Source organism: Antechinus flavipes, chromosome 2 (genome assembly GCF_016432865.1).
Source record: "Antechinus flavipes isolate AdamAnt ecotype Samford, QLD, Australia chromosome 2, AdamAnt_v2, whole genome shotgun sequence".
In the NCBI taxonomy this organism is placed as follows: domain Eukaryota; kingdom Metazoa; phylum Chordata; class Mammalia; order Dasyuromorphia; family Dasyuridae; genus Antechinus; species Antechinus flavipes.
The window spans coordinates 347,284,449-347,297,264 of record NC_067399.1 but is presented as its reverse complement, the minus strand read 5'-3'; the positions used below and the strand labels follow the sequence as shown (position 1 = coordinate 347,297,264).

General features: G+C 34.1%; 1 protein-coding gene across 7 annotated transcripts in view; it reads right to left on the bottom strand.

Moving 5' to 3' along the window:
- The window catches only part of PACS2 (phosphofurin acidic cluster sorting protein 2), a 424,977-nt gene that overhangs the window by 48,388 nt on the left and 363,773 nt on the right, over nucleotides 1-12,816 (bottom strand). Inside the window, exon 19 of one of the 7 annotated variants that reach the window (XM_051977991.1) lies at nucleotides 960-992. The exons of the other annotated variants lie outside the window; for them this stretch is intronic. Coding sequence (XP_051833951.1) covers nucleotides 960-992 — 33 coding nt within the window. The remainder of the gene's footprint in view (nucleotides 1-959; nucleotides 993-12,816) is intronic. 7 annotated transcript variants of the gene reach the window in all.

Here is a 12,816-nt window from a genome sequence, read left to right as displayed (position 1 = left end):
AGGCAATTTAGTTGCTGATTCTCCAGACTAGAATTCTTGAATTCTCTCTATTTTTGTTACCACTGTGGCAAATGTTTATTTTGTCCCCATTAAATTGAGCAGCATCATTTTACAGAACTCCATGTATCTATATATATACATATGAAAGAGAGCTACATATTCTACCCTACCTCTCTGCACTTCTATCGAAACCTTCTAGCTCATTTAAGAGAAATACTTAGATGTCACTGTAGATCAGCAGTACCAAGATTTTATTTGTGGAGCCTATAGTTGATCTCAAACTCTTTCCTTCTTCCTGGATAAAAATAAAGTAGAAAATGTCCTTGTTATCTGATCCCAAATAATCTTAATGTAAAGGTAAGAGGATATTTTACTGCAAAATTCCAACAGCATTAAGTCTGAATTCTGGGGTTCTGAAGATCCCCATAACTTTTTCCAGTGGAATGAATTCAAAATTTTTACAAATTGTTTTTCTTATAAGCTGCTCTCTATGGTTTAGAATATGAGAGAAAGAACTAGAGCAAGTGGTCTTGCTTTTCAAATTACATAGCAACTCTGTAAAGAACTAAAGGTGACAAAAATTTATATAATAATTTCTTCTGATTTCTTTATATATCATCATCCACAAAACTATTTCTTATATCCTTTCCAAACTAACTTACTGTGATATTACACATATTTCCAGTTTTATAATTTTAAATCAGTGCAATTAAGCTTGAAATTGGTTGGCGGCAAAGTGTCCATTAGTATATACTTTAGAAAAGAGATCAAATATAGTCATTTTGTGGCAAAGATGTGGGAAGCACCAAAGCAAAAAATTGAATTCGGAATGCAAAGTATAGATTAAGTATCCCAACCTGTAAAAACTGTTAAACAAGACTAAAAGACCAGCCTGGAGAAAGCAAAAAAAAAAAAAAAAAAAAAAAAAAAAAAGGGAGAGTGAACTTTAAGATTAATACCTTAAGGTAAAATCAAAATGAAAGGTCTTTTTCCTTTTCAGAAAGCCACCAAAAGAAAAAACACACACACATTATTACACTTATCAAAGAAAACAACTCATCAATTAAAAAACAATATAGTCTATTTCTTGATTACCTTTAAAAGGGGCTCTTTAAATAAGAATCTTTAAGTTACAGAATTTCTATTGAGGTATTATACCAGCAAGCCATTTCTCAAAAATCTCATTAAGAGAGTTAACCTCTTGCCCTGAAATTAGTACTTTGTCTTTTGGCTTTAAACAAATCCATAAATAAGCCTATCAAAAAAGTCTAATGAATTTTTCATTATCAAACAATACAATATGTATAAAGTATTTTGCAAGCCTGAAAGGACTATATGAAGATAAGATGTTATTATTTTCACTACATAGATAGATCTTATTCATCCAACTAGGTTGTTATTTTTTTAAGAGGAGGACCATATAAAGTAGTATGAATTACTTGGAACAAAGGAAAATAATTAAATGTGTTTGATTTCTAGAATAGACATTAAACTTGTTATATCATCTTAAAAATTTTTTTTTATTTTTAATTTTATTTTTTAAAATAATTTTTTTTTGACAGAACCCATGCCAAGGTAATTTTTTACATTATCCCTTGCACTCACTTCTGTTCCGACTTTTTCCCTCCCTCCCCCAGATGGCAAGCAGTCTTATACATGCTAAATAGGTTCCAGTATATCCTAGATATAATATATGTGCGCAGAACCAAACAGTTCTCTTGTTGCACAGGGAGAATTGGATTTAGAAGGTATAAGTAACCCGGGAAGAAAAACAAAAATGCAAGCAGTTTACATTCATTTCTCAGTGTTCTTTCTTTGGGTGTAGCTGCTTCTGTCCATCCTTGATCAATTGAAACTAAGTTAGATCTCTTTGTTGAAGAAATCTACTTCCATCAGAATGCATCCTCATACAGTATCGTTGTTGAGGTATATAATAATCTCCTGGTTCTGCTCATTTCACTTAGCATCAGTTCATGTAAGTCTCTCCAAACTTCTCTTCTCTTCATCCTGCTGGTCATTTCTTACAGAACAACAATATTCCATAACATTCATATACCACAATTTACTCAACCATTCTCCAATTGATGGGCAACCATTCTCCAATTGATGGGCATCCATTCATTTTCCAGCTTCTAGCCACTACAAACAGGGCTGCCACAAACATTTTGGCACATACAGGTCCTTTTTCCTTCTTTAATATCTCTTTGGGGTATAAGCCCAAAAGAAAAACTGCTGGATCAAAGGGTATGCACAATTTGATAACTTTTTGAGCATACTTCCAAATCGCTCTCCAGAATGGCTGGGTGTGTTCACAATTCCACCAACAATGTATCAGTGTCCCTGTTTTCCCACATCCCCTCCAACATTCCGCATTATCTTTCCCTGTCATTTTAGCCAATCTGATAGGTATATAGTGATATCTCAGAGTTGTCTTAATTTGCATTTCTCTGATTAATAATGATTTGGAGCATATTTTCATATGGCTAGAAATAGTTTCAATTTCTTCATCTGAGAATTGTCTGTTCATATCCTTTGACCATTTATCAATTGGAGAATGGCTTGATTTCTTATTAGAGTCAATTCTCTATATATTTTGGAAATGAGGACTTTATCAGAACCTTTGACTGTAAAAATGTTTCCCCACTTTATTGTTTCCCTTCTAATCTTGTCTGCATTAGTTTTGTTTGTACAAAAACTTTTCAATTTGATATAATTAAAAGTTTCTATTTTGTGGTCAATAGTGATCTCTAGTTCTTCTTTGGTTATAAATTCCTTCCTCTTCCACAGGTCTGGGAGGTAAACTATGCTATGCTCTTCCAATTTATTTATAATCTCATTCTTTATGCCTAGGTTATGAACCCATTTTGACCTTATCTTGGTGTATGGTGTTAAGTGTGGGTCAATGCCTAATTTCTGCCATACTAATTTCCAATTTTCCTAGCAATTTTTGTCAAATAATGCATTCTTATCCCTAAAACTGGGGTCTTTAGGTTTGTCAAACACTAGATTATTAAAGTTATTGGCTGTTTTGTCCTTTGAATCTAATCTATTCCCTTGATCAACTAGTCTATTTCTTAGCCAATACCAGATAGTTTTAGTAACCACTGCTTTATAATATATTTTTAGATCTGGTACAGCTTATCTTCAACATCTTAAAAATTATATATAGTATATGTCCTTTCACTTTACCTGTTTTACATAATTTGGAATGAAGTTAACAAGATTCTGACATGCTATTCAATTCTTCATCATGAAATTACATTTTTATCACATTGGCTATTAAATGTATCTTTAACTTCTTTCAAATCTATTCTTGAACATGATCCATAGATTTTTTAGTAGCACTTAAAATTGTAAGAATCATCAAGCCATTAAGGCATCTTTATTCCCTTCTCAAATATATATCTAAACTTTTCATGACATATGACATGGTGTATATAAGACTGTGTTGCAGTTTTTCATCTCCATTTGGGAATGAATATCATTATAGAATTTTTCTGTTTCTTAGTATATCAGAATATTTATCAAAATTTATGATTCCCTCAAAGGAAACAAGAATGAGAACTACTGGAAGTATAAAAAAATCCTTAAAACATCGTTGGATTGGATGTTGTTACACTTTGATCAAGACACTCAAATTTTAAAAGAACTCTTGGGCTTCTGACAACATTTTCATTTCAGAGCAGCTTTGAAAAAACAGATTGTCTGAATATCTTTTTTCAGTCTTCAGTACTCTAGTGGGACACATGTTATTTCCATTAGCAATGAATAGCAGTAGTTAATTTTTTTTTTAACTTTTCCATTGTTTCTCTTTTAATAGTTATACTATAGAGGAAATAATAACAACCCTTTTAGATGCCAGTTGTTCTAAAGGCTTTAGCTTCATTTTCTGAGGATTAATTAAGCTGTTTCATATTAAAAGTTTGTCATTCTTTGTGTCATTTTTTAATTTCAATGCACTCTGTGGGTCTGAATGACTATTGGAAAAAAAAAAGTTGAGTTTTCCACAATAGCTGTTGCAGTACCTTTAAGAGCCACAACTTTTGCACATATCTTTGGAGTAATATTCCTTCTTTAAGACACAATTTAATATAAAGTGGGAAACAAAATACATATTTATTGAATGTCATCTAGCACTCAACTGAGAGAGAATAAGATCAAAGGTGAAGAAACCAGCTCAAACTGTTTTTATCTATTCAAGATCAGATGTTCTAGTCAGCCTAGTGTAAGGAGAAGCCCACCTGCATAATCAATGCTATTCCAAAATTAAGCCATTAAAAAAAAAAAAAAAGCCTCAGACTTGGATCACTGCAACTATTCACTACTTCATATATATACAGCAACTATTCACTACTTCATACACACACACACACACACACACACACACACACACACACACTAGTGAACATGGAAGGAGTAAAAGCACACAGTTGCTGTGACTGAACAACAAATATACACATTTAGTGGATCCAATCATTTCAATTGTTTGACACTTGGTGACCTCATTTGGAGTTTTCTCCACAAAGATACCGCAATTGTTTGCCATTTCCTTTTCCATTTTATACAAGAGGAACTGAGGCAAACAGGATTAAATGACTTGTGCAAAGTCACATAAAGAAAACTCATCTTCATGAGTAGATCTGAATTCATGAAGAATTTTCCTGATTCCAGGATCACTGCTCTATCAGTTGTGTACCTAGTTGCATTAAAAAAGCCAAACAAACAAAAAACCTATTATATCATCTTAACTGCTGCTCTGAATTCTCAAAGCCCTCATTGCTATTAGTTTTCTTAATAATACTTCCCTTAACAATTCACTATCCCATTCTCCCTACTTGCTTTTCCAAAGCTTTTCATCTTTTCTCAAACCTCGAATGGTAGGTACCTTCTTCCTCAAACTCTCAACTAACAAATTTGCCTCATATTTTACTGAAAAAATTGCCATTTCTCAAGCATGTTTTCCCCTATTCCTCCTCTTTCATTCATGTACCTTCTGCTACTGTCATATCCTTTCTTCCTGTCTCATATGATTAGTTAGCCCTATTCTTTATTAAGGCTAAAACTCCTACCTGTTCAAGCAATTCCATTCACCTCATCTCCTCCAAGAGCTTTGCAATCTTCCCCAACCCCATTTCGTCTACTTATTTTCAGTCTTTCCCTATCTACTGGCTATTTCCCTACTGATTATAAATATGCTCCCTACCTCAATTAAAAAAAAATTCTTGATCCTTCCATCACCTGATATTGTTTACAAATAACAGGGCAGATTATAATAGGTACCTTTAACCTTCTCTTCTCTCACTTTCTTAAATATTTACAATTAAGCTTCCAACCTTATCCCATTCAAAACTGTTCTCTCTAAAGTTATCAATGATCCAATAACTTTTTCTCAATCCCTATTCTCCTATTGCTTTCTGCCACCTTTGATACTATTGATTAATGTTATAAAACAAGTAGCCTGCATTGACTTAGAAAACCTCAAATTAATATGTTGTACTGCATCTTTATTTTTATTCAAATTTCCCAATTTTAATCTTCTTCTGATCCTTATGGGGAGTTTTAGTGGTCCATGCTAGGATAACCTTGATATGAAATCTCTGATGTTGATCACAGTCAATTCCTAGATACTATCTTCTAAGCTAAACTTCCTGTAACGCCATTCTCTTCAGGTATTTCTCTTACCTACCAAATTTCTCCTTTATTGGATTTTATCAAGATCGTACCCTTTGTCTTGGACCCCATTCTCTTCCTTCTCTATACAACTTCACTTGGAAATTGCTTTAGTTCTCATGGATTTAATTACAATTACTGGTGTGGACTTAGTCTCTTCCTCTGTTAGGAAGACCTCATTATCAGACATAACCAATTTCTGTTTGTATAGAGTGATTGTGAGGATGGAACTATCAACCTCTACTGTCTATCCCCCAGCCTCTGGGGATCTTTAAACAATCTCTGAGATATTGATTAGTATATCTTTAGAGAGATGTGGGACCTGGTCTGCCAGATGCATTCTATCTCCTCCTTGACTCCTTCCTCTGAGCTGCCAAATTCTTCCCTGGTTCTGAGATCTCTAAAACTGTATTTCCCCTATAACATATCTGTTCATGATAAAGATCCTTGCTAAGTCCTTTTCAAGACTAAACCCACTATGGTTTCTCTATTCTTCCTTCCCTTCAATGGAATCTTTGTCTTTACTCTAGCTATCTCTGTTTAGTCTGTTAAATTCCTCTATGGATCTGTGCCAATCACTGGCACACTCAGGCTTTATTGCATATTATTTTAACAGATTCTTCCCAACTCCTTTCCTTGATAATGGTTTATACCTGTTTCCCAATTTTATTTCACATCTTATTTTGTCAGTACTCTCTTCTCTTAAATAAACCTATCTTTTGGCAAAGAGAGTGGCCCCTGTGAGTTTGTCATATGATTATTTTGAATTAAGAATTGCTACCCTTAATAAACTGGGAAAACATTTTTACACTCAAGGGTTCTGTTAAAGGCCTCATTTCTAAACTATTTAGAGAACTGGCTCAAATTTATAAGAATTCAAGCCATTCTCCAATTGATAAATGATCAAAGGATATGAACAGACAATTTTCAGATGAAGAAACTGAAACCATTCTAGTCATATGGAAAAGTGCTCTAAATCATTATTGATCAGAGAAATGTAAATTAAGTCAACTGAAATACCACTACACATCTCTCAAGATTCGCTAAGATGACAGGAAAAGATAATGATGGACGTTGGAGAGGATGTGGGAAAACTGAGACACTAATACATTGTTGGTGGAACTGTGAATGGATGGATCCAAGCCATTCTGGAGAGCAAATTGGAACTATGCTCAAAAAGTTGTAAAACTGTGCATATGCTTTGATCCAGCAGTATTTCTATTGAGCCTATATCCCAAAGAGATCTTAAAGGAAGGAAAGGGATCAACAGTTTTGGCTGTTCCCTCTGCACAGTAATGGGGAAATGAAATTCACTCTGTTCAATTTTATTTGCATGTGAAAAGAAAGCATGGCATGAAAATATGCCTGATACCCTATCAGCCCTGGGACAGTTTAGGTTATGCACAATGATTTGTAAGCCTCTGAAAATCTTTAGGCTCTGATGAGAAAACTCTATTTGAGAGAAAATCTCTTGGGACTATAACTGATATACTTTTGAGTTTTGAATTTGGGTATGATTGTCTGACAGATCATAAAATTAGTAATCTACCATTCAAAAGAAATGCCCTAAGTTACTCAGAAAAATGCCATTCTGATATTACAAGTAGATGTCTCTACATTTGGGGAAGAACTGGAATGACAATCTTGGTGTTTGCTTAAAGTTGGATCCTTCTGACTCAATTTCCCAGTTGTGTTCCTTTGAACATTTCCCACCTGATTATTCCTGAGCCTGGTAATAGAGTGAAATTTATTTCTGAATTCCTACTTGAAGTCAAATAGTTATGGATGCGTTGTCCTGTAATTATGTCCTGCTTTTTTTTTCTCTTATACCAAATTTCTATACTCAGAGCAAGTGGGCAGCAAAAGCTGTCAGCAAAGTGCAAGCGCAAAGATCTTGCTGTTTTCTTCTTGAAAATGTGTAGTCATTAAATAAATTACTGTTTTCCATCACTGGGTAAATGAATATTTGATCTAGTCACCTTCTTTTACTAGAGATAGAAATATGTTTGTATGTGATTTCTAACCTTTCATAATGTAAGAACAACTAGGTATGAGACTTACCTGCTCTTCTCATGCAAGGGGGTTTAGAGAATTTTAGTATAAAAAGTTATTTAGGAGATGTAACATAGTTTTTTGTTACACTGATGTAGAAGTCAATTTTGAGCTAATGTGGAAATAACATGTTTGTCCTGTATGTCCTGTGGTACAAACATGTTTTCGATCTTTATTTATTTATTTTTTAAAAATAACTTTTTATTGACAGAACCCATGCCAGGGTAATTTTTTACAACATTATCCCTTGCACTCTCTTCTGTTCCGATTTTTCTCTTCCCTCCCTCCACCCCCTTCCCCAGAAGGCAAGAAGTCCTATATATGTTAAATAGGTTACAGCATATCCTAGATACAATATATGTGTGCAAAACCGAACAGTTCTCTTGTTGCATGGGGAGAATTGGATTCAGAAGGTATAAATAACCCAGGAAGAAAAACAAAAATGCAAGCAATTTATATTCATTTCCCAATGTCCTTTATTTGGGTGTAGCTGCTTCTGCCCATCTTTGATCAATTGAAACTAAGTTAGATCTCTTTGTTCAAGAGATCCACTTCCATCAGAATACATCCTCAAACAGTATCGTTGTTGAGACATATAATGATCTCCTGGTTCTGCTCATTTCACTTAGCATCAGTTCATGTAAGTCTCGCCAGTCCTCTCTATATTCATCCTGCTGGTCATTTCTTACAGAACAACAATATTCCATAACATTCATATACCACAAGTTACTCAACCATTCTCCAATTGATGGGTATCCATTCATTTTCCAGTTTCTAGCCACTACAAACAGGGCTGCCACAAACATTTTGGCACATACAGGTCCTTTTTCCTTCTTTAGTATCTCTTTGGGGTATAAGCCCAGTAGAAACACTGCTGGATCAAAGGGTATGCACAATTTGATAACTTTTTGAGCATAGTTCCAAACTGCTCTCCAGAATGGCTGGATGTGTTCACAATTCCACTAACAATGTATCAGTGTTCCTGTTTTCCCACATCCCCTCCAACATTCCGCATTTTCTTTCCCTGTCATTTTAGCCAATTTGACAGGTGTGTAGTGGTATCTCAGAGTTGTCTTAATTTGCATTTCTCTAATTAATAATGATTTGGAGCATATTTTCATATGGCTAGAAATAGTTTTAATTTCTTCGTCTGAGAATTGTCTGTTCATATCCTTTGATCATTTATCAATTGGAGAATGGCTTGATTTCTTATTAGAGTCAATTCTCTATATATTTTGGAAATGAGGACTTTATCAGAACCTTTGACTGTAAAAATGTTTCCCCACTTTATTGTTTCCCTTCTAATCTTGTCTGCATTAGTTTTGTTTGTACAAAAACTTTTCAATTTGATATAATCAAAATTTTCTATTTTGTGGTCAATAGTGATCTCTAGTTCTTCTTTGGTCATAAATTCCTTCCTCTTCCACAGGTCTGGGAGGTAAAGTATGCTATGCTCTTCCAATTTATTTATAATCTCCTTCTTTATGCCTAGGTCATGAACCCATTTTGACCTTATCTTGGTGTATGGTGTTAAGTGTGGGTCCATGCCTAATTTCTGCCATACTAATTTCCAATTATCCCAGCAGTTTTTATCAAATAATGAATTCTTTTCCCAGAAGTTAGGGGCTTTGGGTTTGTCAAACACTAGATTGCTATAGTTGACTATTCTGTCTTGTGAACCTAACCTTTTCCACTGATCCACTAATCTATTTCTTAGCCAATACCAAATGGTTTTGGTGACTGCTGCTTTATAATATAATTTTAGATCAGGTACAGCTAGGCCACCTTCATTTGATTTTTTTTCATCAATTCCCTTGAGATTTTCGACTTTTTATTGTTCCATATGAATTTTGTTGTTATTTTTTCTAGATCATTAAAATATTTTCTTGGAAGTCTGATTGGTATAGCACTAAATAAATAGATTAGTTTAGGAAGTATTGTCATCTTTATTATGTTCGCTCGGCCGATCCAAGAGCACTTAATATTTTTCCAATTATTTAAGTCTGATTTTATTTGTGTGGAGACTTTTTTATAATTTTGCTCATATAATTCCTGACTTTCCTTTGGTAGATAGATTCCCAAATATTTTATGGTATCAACAGTTATTCTGAATGGAATTTGTCTTTGTATCTCTTGCTGTTGGGTTTTGTTGGTGATGTATAAAAATGCTGAGGATTTATGGGGATTTATTTTGTAGCCAGCTACTTTGCTAAAATTATGAATTATTTCTAATAGCTTTTTAGTAGAATCTCTGGGGTACTCTAGGTATACCATCATATCATCTGCAAAGAGTGATAGTTTGGTTTCCTCATTGCCTACTCTAATTCCTTTAACATCTTTCTCGACTCTTATTGGCGAGGCTAGTGTTTCTAATACGATATTAAATAATAATGGTGATAGTGGGCAACCTTGCTTCACTCCAGATCTTACTGGGAAAGGTTCCAGTTTTTCCCCATTGCATATGTTGCTTACTGATGGTTTTAAATATATGCTCTTGACTATTTTAAGGAAAAGTCCATTTATTCCTATGCTCTCAAGTGTTTTTATTAGGAATGGATGTTGGATTGTATCAAATGCTTTTTCTGCATCTATTGAGATGATCATATGGTTTTTGTTTGTTTGGTTATTGATATAGTCAATTATGCTAATAGTTTTTCTAATATTGAACCAGCCCTGCATTCCTGGTATAAATCCTATTGGTCATAGTGTATTATCCTGGTGATGATTTTCTGTAATCTTTTTGCTAATATTTTATTTAAGATTTTAGCATCAATATTCATTAGGGAGATTGGTCTATAATTTTCTTTCTCTGTTTTCAGCCTACCTGGTTTAGGTATCAGTACCATGTCTGTGTCATAAAAGGAGTTTGGTAGGACTCCTTCAATCCCTATTTTTTCAAATAGTTTATTTAGCATTGGCGTTAATTGTTCTTTAAATGTTTGGTAGAATTCACATGTAAATCCATCTGGTCCTGGGGATTTTTTCTTAGGGAGTTGATTGATAGTTTGTTCTATTTCTTTTTCTGAGATGGGACTGTTTAGGATATTTACTTCTTCCTCTGTTAGTTTGGGCAAGCTATATTTTTGGAGGTATTTTTCTATTTCATTTAAGTTGTCGAATTTATTGGCATAAAGTTGGGCAAAGTAACTCCTAATTATTGCTCTAATTTCCTCTTCGTTAGTGGCGAGTTCTCCCTTTTCATTTTTAAGACTAACAATTTGATTTTCCTCTTTCCTTTTTTAAATCAGATTTACTAAAGGTTTGTCTATTTTGTTGGTTTTTTCATAGAACCAACTCTTAGTTTTATTAATTAATTCAATAGTTTTTTTACTTTCAATTTTATTGATCTCTCCTTTTATTTTTAGAATTTCAAGTTTAGTGTTTGACTTGGGGTTTTTAATTTGTTCCTTTTCTAGCATTTTTAATTGCAAGCCCAATTCGTTGACCTTCTCTTTCTCTATTTTATAAAAATAGGCCTCTAGAGATATGAAATTTCCCCTTATTACTGCTTTGGCTGCATCCCATACATTTTGGTATGATGTCTCATTATTATCGTTTTCTTGGGTGAAGTTATTAATTATGTCTATGATTTGCTGTTTCACCCAATCATTCTTTAGTATGAGATTATTTAGTTTCCAATTATTTTTTGGTCTACTTCCCCCTGGTTTTTTGTTGAATGTAATTTTTATTGCATCGTGGTCTGAAAAGGATGCATTTACTATTTCTGCCTTACTGCATTTGAGTTTGAGGTTTTTATGTCCTAATATATGGTCAATTTTTGTATAGGTTCCATGAACTGCTGAAAAGAAAGTGTATTCCTTTCTGTCTCCATTACATCTTCTCCAGAGATCTATCATATCTAACTTTTCTAGTATTTTATTTACCTCTTTGACTTCTTTCTTATTTTGTAGTTTGATTTATCTAATTCTGAGAGTGCAAGGTTAAGATCTCCCACTATTAATAGTTTTACTGTCTATTTCTTCTTGCAGCTCTCTTAATTTCTCTTTTAAGAATTTAGATGTTACACCACTTGGTGCATATATGTTTAATGCTTCATTATCCATGCTACCCGTTAGCAAGTATATTGTGCCCTTCCTTATCGCTTTTAATTAGATCAATTTTTGCTTTAGCTTGATCTGAGATCAGGATGGCTACCCCTGCTTTTTTGACTTTCCCTGAAGCATAGTAGATTTTGCTCCAACCTTTTACCTTTAACCTGCATGTATCTCCCCGCTTCAGGTGTGTTTCCTGTCAACAACATATTGTAGGATTCTGGCTTTTAATCCATTCTGCTAACCGCTTCCTCTTTATGGGGGAGTTTACCCCGTTCACATTTATGGTTAGAATGACCAATTCTGTATTACTTGTCATCTTGTTAACCCCGGTTTATGCTTTTCTCCCTTCTTTCCCCTTTCCCCCCTTCCCAGTATTAAGCTTGTGAGCACCACTTGCTTCTCACAGCTCTCCCTTTTTAGTATCCCTCCCCCTACCTTAGAGTTCCTCCCCCTATCTTACCCCTTTCCCTCCCAGTTTCTGTATTCCCTTCCGCTTAGCTTATTCCTTCCCTTTTCACTTTTCCCTTCTCACTTTTCAATGAGGTGGGAGAAGTTTCACCATAGATTGAATATGTCTTAAGATTTTTCACTTAAAGCCAATTCTGAAGGCAGTAAGATACCCACTATATTCATCCCCCTCCATTCTTTCTCTCAGATATAATAGGTTTCCTATGCCTCTTCATGAGATGTAGTACCCCCACTTTACCCTTTTTCTGGTACAATGTCCTTTCCACATCAATTTCTAGAACAAGGTATACATGTATTCTTTATATATCTATATAGTCGAAATATAGTTCCCAAGATTAATCTTTACCTTTTTAGCTTTCTCTTGAGTTCTATATTTGTAGATCAAACTTTTTGTTAAGTTCTGGCTTTTTCATCAGAAATAGATGAAATTCGCTTACTTCATTGAATGTCCATCTTCTTCCCTGGAAAAAGATGCTCATTCTCGCTGGGTAAGTTATTTTTGGTTGCATACCAAGTTCCTTAGCCTTTCGGAATATCATATTCCAGGCCCTTCGATCTTTTAATGTGGATG